A 21,545-nucleotide genomic window follows, 5' to 3' on the forward strand; every position below is an offset into this window, starting at 1 on the left:
CCCACTTTTCCAAATTGTTCTTACACCCCTGATCTGTTTAGCACTACTGGGGCGTACGAAAATAATAGAAAGGGAGAGAGAACTATAAAAAGAAAGGGTTAGAAAGGGAAAAGAGAAATGCAGGGAAGGAGAGAGGTGATTCGAGGGGAAGCAGGGATGAGCAGTGAAGACCAGCACTATGATTTATACCCTCTAATTTTCTCGCTCACTACCTCCCCTTCGGCTTCCAACACATAGCATCACATTTATTTGTGTTTGCCGTCTTTCTTTGCCTCTCGCATTCCTCTGGAATACCTCTTCTTCTCTTCAGACGGGCCAGCTGAACAGATTCAGAGTGCCATTTTTGACTAACAACCAAGTCAGCATTTGTACTTGCAACCCAATGTGATGCATCTCTTAGCAAAATAAAATACGCTGTAAAAGGAACTTGATTTTATCCATCATGAAACGATTTAATTGATTTGGTGATATGAAATGAAAAAGGAAATACATTTCAGAGATAGAATAAACTGATTTTATTATTATTTATTTTATTTTATTTATAAAAGACTACATAGTAAAGTAGTACATACTAAAATAGAACTAAGAATTATGTTAGTGCTGTTAAATTATTAATCATGATTAATCACATCCAAAATCAATTTTGTGTGAACTATATATATATTTATGTCTATATACAGATATATAAATGTATATCTATATAAATGTTTTATTTTGATTGCAATTAATCATTTGACAACACTATTTTTAATATTATAATTTTTTTATATAGTTACTACTGTTCAAAAGTTTGGGATCTTTTTAAGTTTGTAATATTTTTTGTATTTAAAAATTCATTTATTTTAAATCAACACAGACGATAGGAAGAAATGTTTTTTTTGCCCACCAAAGAAAAAATTGAAAGGATGAATGGTGTGACGTCTGCCTGAAAAGTTTCGCTTGCATTACTGGAATAAATGACATTTTAAAACATGCAAACAGAAACTGGTTATTCTAAATTATTGCTATACTTTTAAATATATTTATTTAAAAAGTAATTAGGATATTATGGTGTAAGGAGCAATATGAACGTGTTACGGCCCGCAGTAAATGGGGTTTTCATGTTGACTTAGGGGACACTTAGCGAGCGAGCAGCTAATGCGTTTTGGATACTTTCTCTGGGAGTTTTCCTCTCTCAGCATAATACCACCCATGACTCTCCTTCCTGAAAGCGGTTTGATGAGCTCCAAAATGTGTCTAATCGATGGCTTTGGGTTTTTATCTCTTGTTTGCGTGCCAGTAAGGCTCCATCTGCAAGCTTGCACTGATACTCATAAGAAACTCTTGAGTGTAAACAAGCATGAAAAGAATGACGAATGCATCTAGGGTTGGATGAATGCTTTTGGCTCTCTTATATAATTAGGCCATGAAATGAGTTCAGCGGCTGAATCTATTAACTTTAGCGTTGAAATAGAGCCCCTGAAGTAATAATTACTCCAATTCATCAGCCGGCGTGTTCTGTCATGGGCATTACTGAACGGAGAGATTCACAGGTTTTCTGTGTGTTAGGAATTTCCTTTTCAGAGCTCATTAAATAGAGTTACTCAAAAGAGATTTTAGTCCCAACTGTTGGCTTGCTTGCTTTTCTTAACGTCTGAAATGTTTTGTCGTTTGTTTTTTTCAGGTGTAATGAGAGGGCAGTTTGTGAGCAGATGATGGACGTTGAGACGTCATATTCAGACTTCATAAACTGTGATCGTACCGGTCGCAGGAATGCAGTGCCAGACATTAAAGGAGAGTCAGTAGCGGTGGGGACCGGTGATCTAACCAAAGACATGGCTCAGATGGACCTGAAAGCTGCAGGTGCGTCACACTGCTTCACTTCTTCTTCTTCTTCTTCTTGTGAGGCAGCGGCTGTATTTATATTCCTCCAACATTCTCTTCCCCTCCTCATTCAGAGTTCTTCTTCTTCGTCCATCTCCTCTTCCTCTCTTTCTTGCTTTTTATATGTCTTCCTCCTTTTTCTCACTCTTTGGTCTCATTCTCTTCTTCTCATTCTCCTGTCTCCATTTACTTTCACTCTATTCTCCTCCCACTCATTTCTCTTCATTTCTTCTCCTCCTCCTCCTCCTTTTTTTCTTCTTCTTCCACTCCTCTTCCTAAACCTCCTTCCTTTGCTACTTACCGCTTCTTCTTTTTCTTCTCCTCCACGTCTAAACCTATTTCTCGTTCTTCTTCTTCCCCTCTTCTTACTAAACCTCATTCTCATACTACTTCTTCTTCTCCTTCTCTTACTTAACTACTAAACCTCATTCTTTCTTCCTCTTTTCTTCTTCTCTGCTTCTACTTCCTAAAACTCCTTTTCTTACCATTACTGCTTCTTCATCCTCCTCGTCAAATTTTTTTCCCCACCCTCTTTTTCTCACTCTTGAAACCTCTCATCTTCTCCTACTTCATCTTATTCAGATGTTTGTCATTTGTCAATTATTTGCATAAAGAGTTGTGATTGGTCCTCTTTTATCTGTTAGATCATCTGTCATTTTTTTACACTGAAAAGATACGTCATGTAAACAAGCCAGATTTAAAGGTTAGTGGCTGTAATGCTGAACTTCTAAAACGTAGAAAAACACTAGGCCTATGCAGTGGTATTTCCTACTGTATGTTTTTGGTATTCTCACAGCAGTAATTTACTTGTATTCTGCACAACTATCTGCTCTTTCATCACTTGAAGAGCACTAATGTCTCCTGACTGCCAGTGGTCTATCAGGGCATATTTATTATGCAACATTGTATCATTTTGACCCCCGTAATGAATGTTTTGTGAATACGGTAAGACTGTGATACATGAACGCATTACAAGTGCCATTCACAAAAGAGGCTTTCACTGGCCTTTCTTCTCCTATATAAAACGTCCAATACTTTATCCAGGACACAGCTCTGCAGGGTCACAGTGTCCAGATTAAGCGTGAATAGGTTTGGGGAGGTTGAATGGAGTCCGTCACCAATGACAAAGATTTATTATCTGCCCTCTCAACAATAACTGCTTCCTTGACCGTTTCCTATTCGTATGGGAAACTTCAACTCTTTCCTACTGAAATAAGAGCAGCATCTGTCTCTATTTGACCCAGTTTCCTTAGTTCACATTCTTGGCACTATTTTATCTCTGAAATAACCTGAGACTTTCCCATGACCACAAGGTCCTTGTTAAAAATGTTTAGCTGGAGAATATACTGGGCGTGCAGTGTTGTAGCAAAAAGGTTTGTCACATCTGTGTCTCGTAGAGGGAGATGCTTCTGGTTCTCCAGCCCCAGAAGCAGAGGCATCCGGGAGCCAGGATAAACAGGGGACAGAGGGACCGTCATAAAGACGAAGAATGACCCGGAGGAGAGAGAAAAGCCGAGGAGTTCTCTCCTTTTCTCATCAAAATTCTCCTCATCTTTGCTCATCGGGCAGCGGTGAAGAGCTCCTCTCATAGACTGCCATTAAGGTGGACATCCACCCATTGCATGCTGTTGAGTGCCTAAGAGACAGATGGAGAAGACACTGCCTTTGCAAACACCACTAAATGGGACAAATCTGTCGAGGACTGTATTCATTCACAGCGCTGAGTAAGGGAAGTTTGTTTTTTCTAACAGAGGTCGAACAGAAGCACAGGCGTTTTGATATTTTTCCATCCTAAACTTAAACTAAACGGTTCAATCTTGAGTTGAGTTACTGTTAAAACAAATACTCAGAGCTACTGTAAACTCTAAAGTACCAAATATAGCCTTTTTGTTACAGCCTATGACATGGATGGCTCACTTTTAATTTTTTCTTCTTTTTTTTAAACAATGATCACTACAGTTGAAGGTGGTCTGATTATAGAACAGAATTCCCAAATATTGCCTGAGGTCAGAAGAGGTTTGTTTCTATACTTCATTATATACTGTAACACAAATGTAACATAATTAACTATATTTATGTAGTATCTGAGTTACTGCTTTCTGCTCCTGGCACTGTTTTGTGGTTTTTGTCAAGACTCTCAGAAACACTTGTTAAAACACATTGCATTTATATTGTGACCTATAAATGTAAGTACCTCAAAATAAACAGGAATGACCTTATTGCTTTCGGTGTCTTTATTGCTTTTATTTATTGATTTTTTTTTTTTTTTTTCTTTCTTTTGAAGAAATTGAGATTTGGTTGTATTTGAAGGAAAAGTATATTTGCATTTGGCTTTCCATTTCTCAAATTTATAGAAATTGTTATACAAGTAAGGGAAAAATGAACATTATTTATGTAATAATACTCACCAAATATGTGAACTTTAAAATGTACAAAACATGCAACTTAGTACAAAGACGAACTACAATAACATTTTTATTACAATAACAACTTTATTAAAGTCCTCTGAGGTAATTTTTTTTTAACTATAATAATTCGGATGCAAGATGGTGTCAGTTTTATTTGTATGATACCCAAGATTAATTATAACGTCACTATTTTCAGTTAGGTCATGTGAATCAACTGACTGAGAGATATATATATATAGTGAACAACAGAGAAAATTTGTAAACATCAGGCTACAGAGTGCCACAATTTACCAATTTTTTTGGTCATAAACAGGCCAAGAATCACACAACCATTCAAATGCGAAAGTATTTGTATTGATCGTTTACAGAGTGACAAGCTCTCAGTCCCTTCCTTCCCGCAGCATATATATAGTCCATATGTTCCTGTTTTGTTTTTTTACACAAAATGTAATTATTTTTCACTAGGCTGATTAACTTCAAACCTGAGTTATATGATCCGTCTTTTGGTAAATGCCCTCTGGCGTTAGAACAAAGGAAGGACAAAACTTAAAGGGGTTTTGCACAGCATTTCATCATCAAACATCTAATAATAACCTTTTAATATATTTAATAATAAACGCTTACCTAAAGGTTTGTATACAATATACATTAGATAAGCACCAGATATAAGATCATATTCTGGCATAATGTTTTGGATTTATCATTTTCTTTTTTGTATTGCTATTGTAAAATTGTAGAGGTATTATTTAACTTCATTCTCACAGCACCTTTTACATTATACAGCTTAACATGCTTCATATAAAAAAATTTCATTATGGTCATGTTCTGTGCGTATATTGAGAAGATGGAAATTATAGTGACTTAGACTTGAGTAAATATGAAATAAGACCAATATTTCATGTTTAGGCTATTGATATAACTTGATATAACAATGCTTGTTAAACTGTTTATGTAGATTAAAGGCAACAGCATTTGGTCAAAACCAGTATGCTATAATAGTGGTTAATGAAATATGAATTACATGTGTAACAATTATTTTAATGAACAAGATGTTGACTGTGGTCTATTGTTTTGTGTAAATAATTTCACTGGGAGATGCGCGTATGAGTTCTCCAGTTTTTAAGGAATAAGGAGCCACAATCGTGTGAGAAGGCAAATGTCCTGAAAGGCTCTGCTCGCTGCAAACGTGTTTATAATAGCACTGAGCTCAAAAGCCAGTTTTTTCCAGCATGCCATAAGCCTCATAGAGTTGTTCAAGAAGCTTCTTTTTCTCCGTCTTAGGAAGAAAGCAGGACTTGGCTGCATTTATATTCTGTGAAAACAAAAGCAGACGAGATCATTCAAGTCACTGTTGCCTTGACCAGAGTCCACTAGACAGCTTGTTTTGGCAAAATATGTCTCACCAGTCTCTTGAAGTCCTCTTCAGTGAAATCCATGTATTTCTGCACCACCTGGTAGTCTGAGTTCAAGGTGGAGTTGAAGATGGTAGGATCATCCGTATTTAAGGAGTAGTTAGCGTTGTCCTTTTTTAATCTGAAACGCACAGACTTTTCAAACTTGAACTATACTAATCAACATGTGGATCAAAACCTTACATCAAAGTTAAAACCTAAAACCAAAATGTGTTCTTGTCTTAAGCCAACTTTGCTAAACTCTTTTTGATCCACTTCAAGCCATATCATGATGGGTGAGTAAATCATGAGGTAATTTTCATTTTAGGGTGAGCTATCTCATTAAGTGCAGGATTGTGAATGTGAACTGTCCATTTTATTCTACAATGTGATAGACTTTGAGGAAGAATGCGCACTAGTACATTATTTTATTCTTCACGAACAAATTAGATGGTGAACTGCAACCCAAGTCAGACCGAATGGACGTTTGCTAAAGCAGAGCTAAAATAGCTAGCTACTCGGCTAGCTGTTAACAATAACATAATTCTAACTTATTATAGCTAGTTTTAGTGGAATAACATACACCATCAAATCGTTCATAGTTTGACCGGAAACATACATTAAAATGTAAACGGTAAAGTAAATAAACCTATTCTTACGTGATGAGAGGATGTTTAGTGAAGTCTGGGTCACAGGCTCCTGTCACTCTGCTAGAGACAGGACATACCTAGAGAAAGACAACACACGGTGACAATAAACACTGGGCAGATTAATAACCCCCTTTAGTGAAAATATAAATATTAGCAAAGTGAGGGACTGTCCAGCGAGACGTTTATAAACATATGTTTAAAACTGTCCACCAGAGGGCAGCATGAGATTATGTTTCAGGAAATCTTCCGCTCGGTCCTGTTTCCGTCTCATTAAAACAAATCATATGTGTTTTATTAATCTGACGCACACTTTTCAAACCACGAATTACACATATGATGAAACCACGTGCTGTTACGTAAAAAAACATATAAGTACGTGCTCATTATATGCAAGGAGGTCTGGTTATCTGCGACAATTTTCTTTCAAAGATAATGTTAAAACGTTAAAAGTTAATAACAAAAGTCATTAAAATAGCTCAGATGAGTGAAATTAGTTCTGTTTTCAGCTGCTACTTTGTTACTGACCCTAATACCCTGCATGTGAGCACTTTGACCAATAAAAAGGTCTGGTGCAACATGCAGATAATGGTGCATTATCCACGATAATGGTGTTTTTATCTAATGATGTAAATGTATGTGGGTGTTTATCTCAGAGTGACGTCTGTGACTGTCAGGAAGCTGCTGTCCCGTTTTACCTCAAAATGCATGTTCTGTTGGAGCAGTCGTTTATACAGGGCTTGATCTTCAAGCGTGTGGTATCCATGTCCAATGCGTTCTGCTTTCAGAACCTCCACAGCCTGAGAAGGGAGGGAACGTTATGGAAAGAGTTGGCACACAGTTTCGGATCCGAGGGTGTTTTCTCTTGCGGAGTGACATTTTGAAAAACGAGCTGAGCGGTTGTGGTGTTTTCTGACATGTGTGCCTTTTATGATTTAGTACTTGGGAAGGAAATGTACTATACAGGCTTTTTTTCTAGTTAAAAACAGACAGTGTTACACAATTTCCATCTGTACATCTGTGTTCTCGCTGAATGCGTGATAATAAACGCTGAGAAAAAGAGGAAACTCGTACCTCCTTCACCACACTAGCAGGGCCCACTTCTCCTGCATGCACTGTTCTGTGAATTTCACTTCTGACGGCTTCCTGTCAAAAAAAAAAAAAAAAAAAAAAAAAGCGAACCCTCAGCTGCGACGCTGCCAATGACATCCGCAAAAAAGCACCTAGCCGTATCCAAACAGCATCTGTAGCATGTATTGTATTATGCTTGCCTCGTTATATACAAAAGATACTGCTTTCAAACACTGTGTTTGTAAGATTCTGTTTAGATCACAGGATGACAGGGAACTTGCTTTGCTCCCGGGAACATTGCAGCTCCGGCTCTTAGCACGCTAAATAGTATAAACAGATGTCTCCGTGTCTGTGTTATTTAAATTAGAGATTGTACAAGATTACACAAAGCAGAGTTAAATCTCTTAAAGTTTTGAATACTGGAATTTACTTGTATGTGTAAAGCACTAATAGACAAAGTGACTCATTGTAAGGGAAATGAGGGGAAAAGATCTTGTCAACACATTATGCTGATAAGACATACGGTTAGACATACGCGCGTGTTCTGTCAAATTCTGTGAATCCTGTTACAGGCCTAAAATGATCCACAGAGAAAAATGCAGCCAGAGATGTTCTTCTGGTTTACCATGCTGAAAGCATTTTGCAAGCGCAGCTCATAAAGTCTGTGTGTGTGTGTGTTTTCTTACCTCAAATGCTCTCTTGTGTCCTGGGTATGACTCACAGTTCATAGACTCATCCCCTGCTAGGTCTATTGCCACAACTCCATCTTTACGATACTTTTTACATAGCTCAACTATGTCCATAGACCAATCTACAGCAAAAATAAGCATTAGAATGTAATTAAATTAAATTATGAGTGTATTATACTTTCCTCATATGATATATGTTGCACATATAAGCCAATAATTGCAGGATGTGGCCGTTATTCTGTAATATGATTTAGAATATTACACATTCCATTTTTCTATATAAATCTATAGCTTATAGTATTCATCTATAGTATTGTGAAATATGATTTAATATTATAGTGTTGAAATTTGAATAATATACATGTGACCCCGGACCACAAAACCATAAGTCTAGCTAAAATAAATAGCTAAAAATACATTGCATGGGTCAAAATTACAGTTTTTTTCTTTTATGCCAAAAATCGATTTTAAATTGGACAACTTTAAAGGTGCTTTTCTCAGTATTTAGATTTCTTTTTAGATTTCAAATATTTCGGCCAAATATTGACCCAACAAACCGTACACCAAAGAAAAGCTTCATTCAGCTGTTAGACAACGTAAATATCTGACACTTCTGATTGTTTTTTTGATAAAATACCGAAAATCAGTGATATGTTCAAAAATATTATACATGTTACGTGGCTTTGTTTTGTTTAGTTTTTTCAGTATGAAAGATTGAAACTTTCTGAATGGACAACTGTTAACTCCTCACAATCCAAATGTTTGGTTCAGTAAGATTAATTAATTAAAATGTAAGTGACAGGTTACATGGGTCTCTGTTTACACATTACACACGAATCACAGAGGCTTCCAAATTCACTGCAGCATTTCCAAACAGTCCATCTTGACTGAATTTAAAATAAGAACAAAAAATGCTAAGCCAATCTGCAGGGGGTTTGGCCAGTGCTGTGATAATTAAACAAGAATGGATTTTTAATGAAAGATGACAGTGAGGTGTTGCCTCTTAAAAACACAGCACACTGGGTGGGGGTGAGTGGGTGGAGCAGAGATGAAAGTGTATTACTTGGCATGTGACGCATGCAGCACAGAATGGACCTGACTTTGGTTTTGAAGGCCTTTTCTCCCTCATTGAACCCCTGGTTCACCAGGCTCACCACATCATCAGGAGTGATGTCTCCTCTGGGAGGAAGAGGGGAGGACGGGCAAGAACAAAAACGAGAACAGAACGGGGTAATTGCGCAAGAGAAAATGTAAACCAGCAAGACTGTTGTAACATAAGGACAACAGATAATTCATTCCATGAAGCAGATTTTGATTCGAGCAAATATGGTACACATACGGTTTTTGATCCCAAGGAAGAGGTTCCACTCCCTTGTTGGCAAGCAGATGAGGGCTGTATCTGGCTTCAGCATAGATCACTCCCTCTTTGGCCTTTGTCTCTACAAACTCATAAGCTATTCTCTTGATGGCCTCCCTGTCCCCTCTGCAGATGAAACATGAAACAGATAAAACACCATGACAGCCTCACCCACTACCCCCTACCCTAATAGACCCCGGCCACCATCAAGACCTTCAGTCTTTAAGAAACACACACACACACACACACACACACATACATACATATGTATGTATTTGTGTGTTTGAATTTACTTTCTAAATTATGTACTTAACGTAAAAAGTAAATTCATGTTGAAATTAAGATTTGGGCTATCATCTAAAAGCTAAATAAATAAGCTTTCGATTGATGTATGGTTCACATACACGTCAATATAGTGTATAACCTGTGCTTTTGTGTTCCAGATGAGACATTACGTGTGTGTGTGTGTGTGTGTTTGTGTTTGTATGTTGTAAGAGTGGTCCAAAGCATCAAGCATCATCAAAAAACATCATCTAAGAATACTCAAATAAATTGAAGTTGTTTTGTGATGTCATAAAATTATAGCATTCATGACTTCTACATTTATGGACAAAGATAGCACATGCTTCAGAGAGATATTATGTGAATGACTGAATTAACTGAATGAACTAGACTTTCACTTCAACACTCATAAATTCTTTCTTTATTGCATAACATGCGCTTGTTCCAAGAACACCCACAACTGGAGCAAGATACCAAAGGCCATAATCATTTTTGCAAATCAGTAACACTTATGCTATGATACTTATTTCAAAGAGATCACTTGCACATTTTTTTAAAATTCCCTCTATGAGTCACATCGTGCCAAAGTGCTAAATAAAAAGGCTTTTTAAATGCAACGACAAAGCATATTTTTCAGGTTACACCACATGACATGCATTGAGCCTGTCCACAGCACTGGACAATAAAGAGCCCAGTGGAGGCCAAAAACAGCTAGCGAGTTCCCCGTGTTGTTGTGGGGGAGGCGCATGCTGTAAACAAGGTTCATTTTCAATGAAGCATGTCAGCTGCCGGCCCACAAAACTACCGGCTGCACTGCTTTTCAGGACTTCGTGTCAAAGCATCTATCTCTCACGTTTGTGAATCTGAGGGGAAACGTGTAGAAACTGTCTCATTATCTGACTCTTGTTTACTGCCTGTAAGGGCAACAGAAAAGCCTGTACAGAGGTTATATGTCCGTTGCTATAGCGACACGTCGCGAAGGTGTGACATGAGCTGCATGTAAAGATGTCTGCAGGACATCAGAAAGGATATCATGCCCTTGAGGGCGTATCCACCACGAGCGATATGGTGAGGACCTCTTACTTATTAACCACTTCAGATATGTGCTGGTAATTGAGTTAACATTGATAGAATTGCTTTACTTCCATGTGGGTGCAAAAGCATAGGGTGGCCTAGATTAAAATCATCTTATTCATGAGGAAACTGAAAAGAGATCTAAAAAATATGAAGTACAAAAGCTGTAACTGGGCAGTATATATATATATATATATATATATATATATATATATATATATATATATATATATATATTGCAAAATATATAGTTTGTAACTCATTTATCCCCAATTGGTACAAATCAGGTCCTTAATTGTACATATTAGTCCCTAAATGGTACACTTTAACATGAAATATTTGAAGGCTATCGCACCAGCGACAACTTTTGTACTTTTTTACTCTAACTTCCAAAATGTCTAAAAAAGAGAACCCAAACTTGATATCATAAGAATTTTTGTGTGATTTGGTATGAATTCCTACAATGTTATTTGAAAAACAAACGATTATTATAAAAACAAACAATAAGCATAAATCTAATAGTCAGTCGCAAATTGAACAAAAAAAATAAATCGCACAAATTTGCCAAAATGTAAAATTGCTGGACAGAAACCATAGTGCAGAGTAGTCTGAGAAACTAAAATGTAACTGTTGTTGCTAAAAAAAAAAACAAATGATGCAAGCAGTTTAAATGAAGGCTTCCATGCAATCTTCAAGCAAATGAGCAACACAACTTATTTAGAGCCAGCAGATCTTTTCTCGGCACAACTACTTACGCAATGGCATGCATGTAGTGACTGAACTTGCCAAGGAATTCTGTGAGTGTGGCCGGCTTATGCATTATGACCAGGTTTCTCATTTCATCCTCGCCGATCGCAGGTAGAGTGATTCCCCGCCGCCTGAGACACAGGTACACCAGAGGTCACTGGTTAGAGTTTGAAAGTACAATGGAAAGACCACAAGATTGCCTAGAAATATATTGTGTCTGTTTACCAAGGAAAAAACAATGCTGTTGGTTCATTATATATTTTTTAAATTCTCATCCAAATGCAGATTCAAAATGAATCATTGTATAAATCTATAAAATCATTGCAAGTAGTCCATATTTGATGTTAGAGCTGCGAAGGTGAAATTACCATTTAATATTGACTTAAATTTGGGAGTGTTACTTTGGCCTCAGATCGCTCAAAATGTACCATAAAAATGCATTTAAGAAGTAAATAATAATTAATACAGTCAATATTATTATACATGACTACTCATTAATATAATTACTAATTATATAAATAATTATTAAAATAATATTTCTGATGAACTCTTCCTTTAAGGAGCTTCTGAGTCACTAGGAAGGACATTTAAATGAAAGGTTTTCAGGGTATTTATCACAGTATGTAATTGGAATGCGTCACTTACTTTGCAACTTCTACAATGGTCTTTATTCGAATGGCACCATCAAGATGCACGTGTAGTTCAATCTGCAAAAGATAAAAGAACAGGAATAAAATCCAACGGCCACATTTTCCCACCACTGAACCATGTGACCAATGCTGACAGAGACTTGTTGATGCCACAGAGCAGAAGCACATCCATCAAAACTTTGAGCTCAGCTTTCAGTTTGTCGTATGCAGATGGCTAGTAGAGTCTCCTTCCTGCGCAGCTGTGAAATGCTCCTCGTGAAGCGAGGAAGAATGTGAAACGCACGACTGGGTGAAATAAGTTCAGTGGAAAGGCCAGAGATGCCAGGGAGAGCTGTGAGAGAAGTGAATGTAATGGCTCCAATCTACTGCGACGTACTGAGAGTTCTCCTGACAGATGACCAAATTAAATTGTGACTCCACTTTACAAACCATAAAGAGAAACCAATTAAGTCTTGACCTCCATGTGGTGTCAACTGCTCTTAATAGTATAAAGTTCTCCGCTGAAATTAAAAAAATGCACAGAAAGATGCTAGCGTGTCTGATTCATGACTTTTTTATTGTGTTTGACTGAAAGTCATTATTTGGTTTGGTTTCATTGGATTATTTTTGAAGTGGTTGCATGCTTCTGACATGAAAGTAGAATTCGTGAGTTTAAAAAAAGTGTGTCGTCTCAGCAGCACTCTATTTCAGTGTGAGAATGCAAAAACGCAAACTATATCTCATCAGCAGCAGTTGTTCACTGTAATCCTGCTGAGAATTTGGTTTGTTGATGCAAGAGTATCATCAAGACTGGCGATAGCTTAACGTGCTTTTAATTAAAATATTTTTGGTAAAGATATGGTGGGAAACGGCACAATCTTTCACAATGTGAGTAAAACAACCCATTCATAGTCAAAACAATACGATTGCACAACGCAAATGCTACGCTAAACGCTAAATGCAAACGCTAAATGACAAGCTGGTAAAAGGGAATTCTTAAAGGGGACATATTATGCAAAAATCTATTTTATAAGGTATTTAATACTGTTGTGTGGCAACACAACTAGCTTGCCCATTGTAACGCTCTCTGCCCTAATAACCCTGAGTGTGAGAAGCTGTGGCCCGCCATTCATGTTCTCTTGCTTGTAGCTGCTGGAGAACTATCCTTCTGAAAGAGCTTCCTGGCACTTCGCCACGTTAATTGAAAAAGCTGTTATTTTGATATTTCATATGAAAGCAATGTGAAGTTGATTGCTGTAATTAGTCCAGCTCTTAATCACAAGTGGGTCTCATAAAGTTTAAAATAGCATGCGATGCAGTTATTTTTATCGTGCCACGCTCCCGTCTGTGAAATTTATAAAATGCATTTTTATGCACAATAAGGCGACTGACTTGCCTAGTGTGTTGTCTGTAAAGATAACAGGCTTATACTGATAATGGAGTGATTATTTGCAAAAGCAAGCCCGGAGCGTGAGCTGGTGAAGCTTCGCCCTCTTTCCCCCGGAGCATTACAGGGGTAGAACTGTGTTTTTATCTCATACCCTAAAAGTGGCAATTTTAACAGTTTCTAAGAATTATTTGTGAGGTATTTTGAGTTAAAACTTCACATACACTCTCTGAAGACATCAGAGGCTTATTTTACATCTTGTGAAAAGATGTAAAATCAGTCGTGTTGTGAAAAAAATTGACTTAAAGCAAGTTCACAGCATTTAATTACAATAGTATACCAAGTGCAATGCTGTTCCAGGAGAAAATTTTTTTTTCTTGTGTAACCAGAGATCAATTTTGGGTAAACAGGGAGTTCACAGGAAACTCTCAAGAGAAAAAAGGGGACACGTGTGCAAACAGCTGCGTCGCATCTTTGACCAAACTGTTCTGCACAACAACCTATGTAATAGCTGTTCGCTGCATCGTATTTCCTTTATGCTCTCGTATACAGCTAACGCGGAAGATAAAGACACGTTTAAACACAACAGCCTCTTACGAGCATGATAGGAAGCAGATATTGAAAGAAGTCAACACTGATTAAGCAGTGAGATCTCCAGGGGCCAGTCGGACACGAGGAAGGACACTGCAGAGTATTAAGTCCCTTCCCCCAACCCCAGAGGAAAATGTGGTGTGCAAGCAGCCTTTTATATCAAATGATATCGATGCCTTCATGGAAATGCTCACGCTTTGTAAAGGCTTTATTTGAAGCTCCTGGTAAATCTACGTAATCACAAAGCACGTAAAGGAAACCGGGGTTGATGCAGGGCAATAAAACTATTCTTTACACTCTTTTGCAGCACAAAAAACTAATGTGAAATGCGTAATAAAATCCAGACTAAAGCGAGGCTTGAGAGTCTAATTGGATTTAAACATCTGCTCGTAAACCGTTTTATATCAAACATACTTAAATAATTAAAACCGGGATTATTAAAACCATTTTTTTTGGTACGGTGTCTTTGAACTAAACAAGGATGATGTCACCTCTAGTGCTTTTAATTCATTGGTCTCTCAGTAGCTCTCGGTTTCTCGGATCAGGTTAACAGAGCATGGGGCCCAATGAGACTACTTTCTTCAAGCGCTCTCTGCATGGGTCTTCTTGCAGTCTGTTAAATTACTGAAACACCAACTGAATGTAAAAGTTCCCAAAATCATGCATTTGTGCTGTAAAAGCATTATAAGCAATGCTTTGCACGCCATACCATGGTTGTTTTCCCTGCTATCGTGTGGGCTCAAATTTCAAAAGAAAGAAGGTGTCTTGTCTGTACACGCCCAAGATGTCCCCCTCTTCATACTTGAATGGGTTCAAATGCGCATTGCAAACGACTACTGTAGTTGGTCTAATATTAATGTCACTTGGTAAGAGGGTAGGGTTGAATATGCACGGACCGCGTGTCGCTTAAATATTTATAAAGCTGACTTGCTTGCAACCGCTCACGTTATGGACTCAGATGACTCTCGAAAGATGTAGAGTTTGTTATGAAAATACTGTGTTGTTGTTAAACTTATCTTTTTGTGTACATGCGAATGATTATATCCTATAAAATGTCACTGAACGTACTGAATAAAGCACTTTTTCTGTATTGTTTCACTGTGAATAATCACTTAGTAATCATTAGATGTGGAACAAAGTCCTGGGTGGCTGATAAAATATAGAACTTAGTGCCTGTTAAGTGTCACTTGAATTTCTGATAAAAGCAAGCTTTACGAAGGGTGTGATTTTGTCAAGGAATGATAAGCCACTGATTAAAATGATTGTAGCTCTTTGTTAAAATAAAGCCCTATTAAACACAAACTGAACAGGAGTTCAATGTGTTTTTACAATAAGAAATCCAAACAGAATTATGTACTTGCCCAGGACAGCCTCTCATACTATAATGCTGACAGTAGATTCACATTGTAATTATTTGCATTAATAAAAAAAAAAACCTATATGAGGGATAGTCTGGGATGCTGCTTTCAGAGATGCTGGTGTCGGTCCTCCAGCTGCACATGGTCAGTGTAATACAATCTCCTATATGGTTTATTGACACTTCCACATATTATTTGCTTATCGACATGTTTCTGGTATCAGTTCTTCAGGCTGACTTCTGCTTTCTCAGTACAATAACTCCAAAGGGCAGATACAATGCTCTCTATGTGCATCTCTCCACCAGGCCAGAAGTGTGAACATCATCCTGGAGAGTTCTGTCCTTTGCCATAAATCAGCATGTTCCTTCTGATGCATCAGATGTTTATGACAGTCTTTTTTTGTTTCGATAATTTAATGATTGTGTTCATTTTTTCCCCCTTATTTACCTTTAAAACGTTTAAACGACCTAACACGAAGTGTCCTCCTCCTCATCATCATCGAGCATCATTTGCTTTAGACCTCATGATATATCCACATTCGTGATGACAGCGGTGGCGTTTTAACATGTGCCGATTTCGCTGTATTATCAGTTTATTAAAGCAGCGTTCAACCCCGAATGCACAGCCGTTGTGTGAAGAATAACGTCGGTAATGACACTACTAACCTTAGGTTTATCAAAGGCTGGTTTTCCATTCTGTTCTGCCATTGTCTTCACTCGACGTGTAAATCTGTCGCGATACAACTTGGACACGCGCTCTTCGGAACCTGTCAGCTCGAGCGGCGAACTTCTGCTTCCCCCATGCGCGGAACTATTATACACCCCGACCCCGGCGCGGACAAAGAACACGCCTTATGAACAGATAATATGAGCGATGAACCCCGCCTCTACAACGTCGGCGTGCAATAAGCCAACTAAACGCGGCTGAACACGACCGAGTGACAACAATAACCGAGCAAACTAAACTGACAAGCGCCCCTGATCTGCGCCAAGCGAAGAGATTAAACCGGAATCCTATTAGAAGCTTTTTAGAAGCGCGGTAACGCCACATGTACACTAGTACCGACGCGACGCGGCATACTGAAGCTCGCGAGCGTGTCGGAAGCGCTCTATTCGCGCTTTAGAGAGGTTCAGGCTGCGTTTCTTGTTCTAATCGTGCGTTTCATGAGGCTGGGCTTACGGCTAGGTTATGTCAATTTATCACACACCACGGAAGAGTCCGCGAGTTTGAGTTTCTGTTGCGTAACTAGACCGGGAGTTACTTTTAGAAGGGTCGTAGGTCGTACAACTCATACTAAACGTTTAAACGCAACGTTGCGTAATCGTAAAACCGCGATAAACGCTGACACGCCGTGTTGCGTGGTCGAATCGCCGTTTGATCCTTTGATTGAATCGATTGAACCTGTTCGCAAAATCGGTCACGAATCGAAACAAACAAGCTTTCCGCCGAGCAGCTCGGGAAATCAGGCGTGTGATCAGCTGACAATATAAGAGTGAAGCTCGACAGGTGGAACTACAAGTGAATAGAAGAAAATAATGCTAAAAGTTGAAAATCCTTACGGCTCGAGTGTATGGCAGTTTTGTCAACAATAAAAAAAAAAATATATATATATATATATATATATATATATATATATATATATATATATATATATATATATATATATATATAAAATGAAGCGTGACTGCATCAAACTTAAATGCATTACAATATTAGGCTAGTTCTTGAACGGCACAATAATTTTAAATAATCTGTTTCCTCATAGTTTGATTCTCTGAAAATGACCGCAGTGATTCATAACCATTTAATAATTCCATTTCAGTTCTTATCATTTGTTGTTAAGGATGATTCATCTCCGACCCGGGGCTGAAAGGAGCCCGCGAGACGTGTAAAAACCGCGTGGCTTTTACAGTAGTTGGCCGCTAGATGTCAGCATCACGTTACAATTGTGTTCTTGTGCGTCGTGGAGACGGACCTTACTCGGATAGCGTCGCCTGTATGCCTAAATATGCATAACGCGATTAGGAAATGATTGGTCGATAATAATGTTATTACGAAAAGCTGACATGTCCGTATCATGTTCACAACATGGCATGCATTAAGCGCGCTCTCTCTTTAAAGTAAGAATGTTTTCGCGACGTTTATCTTCGTCGAATATTTGAACGCACCGCTGAGAGTTTTTTGTGCCAGATGTTTGTACTTGAACAAAGCACATCATAAACCACGCACAAAATGACTTGCTAAATATCAGACAGTTCCAACATAACTGCGTGCCTAAAGCATTACATTTTAACACAGTTCTTTTTAAACCCCTGCTGTTAAAGCGGTTCCTAAACAACAGCCCTTATTTAACTTGGCCTAATCCGGAAACTCTAACCCTGCACGAAGCCACATGAGCCGTTTTCTGTTTCCCAACCAGCAAAAACATCCCATTAAATGTGTCATACATCAGTCTGCTGGAACCCTCCTTAAGAATGTGGTAGCACCGCTCTATATAAATCCCTCAGTGTGCTCTATGCTATTGAGACATGGGTAGAGATGTAAAGCTTTTGAGCAGATGTAAAAACATTCTTTTTCTCCGTTTACCATTTATTTATGGTTCCTTGCGGGACGCCCCTGTATAACTGGATAGAGCACCGCTGTTTGTTCATGCATCTTTTAAGTCTTCTTAACTCAACCTTGTGTTATCACTCCAAACTGCTGTCAGACAGGACTCTTGCCCAAACCAAATGAGGCTTACGCATTATGTCAGAGAAAGATTCTGTCGCTGGAGGTAGTCAAGATCTCCTACTGGATAAAAATAAGAAAATTTGACTCTGCTGGCCACATGTTAGGAAGTAACAACTGCAGTGAATCTAACCCTTGTCCTGTATTTATTTGTTCTTGCTTATTTTAGGGCAAGACCTCTAGTAATGGAAAAGAACTGTCGTTATTTTAGTCTTATTATGACTAAGGGGATATTTTCATAGGGGGTATTTACATCCAGCTTCCAGTAACCTGGTCAGATGAGTGATACTGATCTAGTGTTGGTATTAGCATAGATGCATCACTCAATTAATTCGCATTTTCTAAACTGTTTTGGGGGGAAGATTTGTGTAATGTGATTTAATATGATAAAATGTGTTAATTGGAAGGCAGTATGAACTTTTTAAATTTACCTTTAAGCACTAGGATGTGTCAAAACATGAAATTATGGGTCCAGGGGATTTTTTATGATGCTATATAATAAGCTTTATGCGATAAGTTCTTAAAAAACTATTTAAAATCTAAAAGCAACATTTTCCAGCCTGTCTCGTGAAAATGCATATGAACAGTGCGCCAAATAAAAACGAAAACTGGTATTTATACGCAAAAATGGACACGCACGTGTTTGGCGTGCATATGATACGCAGTTTTCACGTACATCTACCCAACAACTTTACCCATCTCTAAAGTACATTTTTGCGCGTCTATACCACAAGTTTTCCTATTTATTTGGCGTACTGTTTATACGTACATCACGAGGTAGCAAACGTTTCTCCGCAGATGCTAATAAAGAACCATATACATAACGATGTCAAATTCAGTTAAAGTCTGTTGAGTATTTTTGTAGATTATTTCAGCTGCTTTTTCCATTTGATGAATGTCAGTGAAGTTTGTAATCAGTGAAGCATATAATCAGCCAGTGTTCAAATCTATCACCTTACTTTAGCCCCATTCACAACGGTTTGCTTAAAATAATATTTTCTCATTTAAACGTTAGGTTTTCGCGGGAAATCGCGTTCGTGAGCATTGCGTCATCAAGCCGCGTCTCTAAACATAAAGAAGCTGTCCCGGCAAACGCAGGCTATAGTTAAAGGATTTGAGGATTGCCACATTGTTTAGTTAGCCTATTCTCACAGCAGATGGAATAATTAAATGTCAAAAAACTATTTTGATTGTGCATGGTAATTGTGAATGAAATGAAATGATATTTCAGTGTGTTAAATGCGCGTCTTATTATAGACAGCCTGGGACTGCGCACGATTTGTATTTTAAAGACAATCTGTTCTAAAGGAACGATTTGCTTTCTGAATTTCTCAGTATGAAATTTGAATGATGTGACAAATAGAGATCCGTACATAAATTGAAGTCTACACGCTAATACACAATATACTCATAGTCACACAATGCTGATTGTTAACATTGATAGTTTGAGAACAAAGTATAAAAATACTCATTTGCATGGTTAGGTGTAATCGTTAGATTTACAGTAGCCTACTGTAATGCTTTTTTCCTCAGTCACTCAGAACAAAGCGTCGCAGTCTTGTTACTTGTTCATTTGACAATATTTGGTGAGCGTCCCTATTTGGTTTAAATAGGCCTGTTGTAAGATGTAGTTTAGGATCTATGTTTACTAAGTACAGGATTCCCAGCGGTGTTCTGACTGACAGCTACACATTCAGCTCAAAACATTAGATTCATCTGCGCCGGAGCACAATCCTACGCGTGGAATATAATTTCACAATGAACTGCTTGTATATACAATGAATAGCTAGTTTTGTGTACACCAGGACGTGATTTCTACTGTGCACACCACTGTTCTGCAGAATGCTTCATCTTTCATACTGTAAATTTCAACGTGACTTCTGAAGTTTACACTGAAAGATTTCACAGATTCAGTTGAAATATTTTAATATTCCCTTCCAGGCGGTTGCAGGGCTATTCCCATAAAGCCGTTACTGCATGTGGTTGTGTGTGTTGTCTGACATCTTTCCTGTGACTGTCAGATTTGCTTCCTCTCAAACGTCATCCCGTGACCCCTGCCTAGAAAGGTGTTCTTATCAGAAACCGAAGGCTTTCCTGTTACGACTCTTGCAGTTTCACACATCTAGTCAGAATGCTTGGAACGTAGGTATCGTTTCCTCCCTTCAGAGACAGTTAGTTAGATTCAGGTTCTTCTTTTTAGAGAGTGATTTATCTGCATTGCTGCACATCTGGGTTGCAGCTGCGATTAATGTGTAAGAGGCCTGTTCTAATGAAAAGAAAAAAAAAGCAACCCGGAAACTTTAATGTTTTACTTTGCATGCGGCGATTTTGATGGCGAACAAAGCCAGCACCAATTTCTGCTCTGCCTTGGGGTTTTTAGCAACACTGACTGACTGGCTATAGCCTAGACTATCCCTATTATTCAGAAGTTTTTGTTCGCAAGGTCTGAGTGTCAGGTTAGATTTGAGATTCGTATGAAAGGAAATGTAATATTGTCAAGGGATATAAAGAAAAAAACATTTCCAGTTTTCAAATGTTTAGCAATGACTCCAACTGATTAACTGTGACACATATTGCAGGGGCCAAATTCTTCAAACCTCAAAGGCACACCAAAGACTTTTTAACATCAAGACAATAAGGAATTGTCTGGCGAAGCCTAAGAAATGTTAGATTTATGTTCAGTTTGTCTGGTCAAGCATTTCAATTCATTAAGTGATTCTTCTTTATTACAGGGTGTGCGGTAACTGAAAATCTAGAAAGAAAGGAAATTGGAAAAGTCCTAAGCCAAAGCCCCGAAGACCGCATGTGCAGCACACAGGGATTGACGCGAATTAAGGAGTAAACACGAAGACTACCTATTTCCAATACCAAAAAGAGGTTTACAGACCGCAGAATATGTCTTTAATGAAGCCAGTAGCACCACACCGAAAGAGGTTATTCTGCTAAGGCTGATGTACATTCGTGCTAGATTTGCCATATCGCTCAACTTCACTGTCATTTAGTATTCAGAGTTTTTCTCTGCCGTACCAAAGCAGGTGTTAAATGAAAGCACTCCTGCCCGTGGCTTGGTTCAGTGTATGAATCAGAGCCTGCCTTTCCAGTATTCTGTATTCCTGTTAACTTAAGTCAGTTCCTTGGCACTCAGCGAGCGATGTTCAGTGCGTGTACTTCACTTTAAGCGAAGACTTTTCCATGAGACATTATTGGACTTGTTTTTAACCACAACTGGCTGAAGTTTAGACATGAAAGAGGGCGCTTTTGTCCCACATCTGTTTTTCTTGCTCTGTTAATCTCTAAATATTTAAACAATATTTTTTTTGTGGA

The 21,545-nt window shown here is 38.1% G+C and overlaps 2 protein-coding genes across 3 annotated transcripts in view; one reads left to right on the top strand and one right to left on the bottom strand.

The window, feature by feature from the left end:
• pkig (protein kinase (cAMP-dependent, catalytic) inhibitor gamma) overlaps positions 1-4,082 on the top strand; it is a 19,723-nt gene extending 15,641 nt beyond the window's left edge. For both annotated transcript variants that reach the window (XM_043224566.1, XM_043224567.1), the window contains 2 exons: positions 1,664-1,842; positions 3,261-4,082. In XM_043224566.1, the coding sequence (XP_043080501.1) occupies positions 1,692-1,842; positions 3,261-3,343 (234 nt within the window). In that variant the 5' untranslated portion in view covers positions 1,664-1,691 and the 3' untranslated portion in view covers positions 3,344-4,082. The remainder of the gene's footprint in view (positions 1-1,663; positions 1,843-3,260) is intronic.
• A 521-nt stretch (positions 4,083-4,603) lies between these two features.
• Positions 4,604-16,676, bottom strand: ada (adenosine deaminase). The gene is made up of 11 exons (XM_043224565.1): positions 16,160-16,676; positions 12,175-12,236; positions 11,538-11,660; positions 9,409-9,552; positions 9,133-9,248; positions 8,067-8,191; positions 7,384-7,455; positions 7,008-7,109; positions 6,322-6,389; positions 5,675-5,804; positions 4,604-5,583 (listed from the first exon to the last, which is right to left on the bottom strand). Exons 1-11 carry the CDS (start codon positions 16,199-16,201, stop codon positions 5,479-5,481), a joined length of 1,089 nt encoding a protein of 362 aa, XP_043080500.1. The 5' UTR covers positions 16,202-16,676; the 3' UTR covers positions 4,604-5,478.
• Positions 16,677-21,545: the final 4,869 nt, after the last annotated feature.

The sequence above is a fragment of the Puntigrus tetrazona genome, chromosome 23 (genome assembly GCF_018831695.1).
Source record: "Puntigrus tetrazona isolate hp1 chromosome 23, ASM1883169v1, whole genome shotgun sequence".
In the NCBI taxonomy this organism is placed as follows: domain Eukaryota; kingdom Metazoa; phylum Chordata; class Actinopteri; order Cypriniformes; family Cyprinidae; genus Puntigrus; species Puntigrus tetrazona.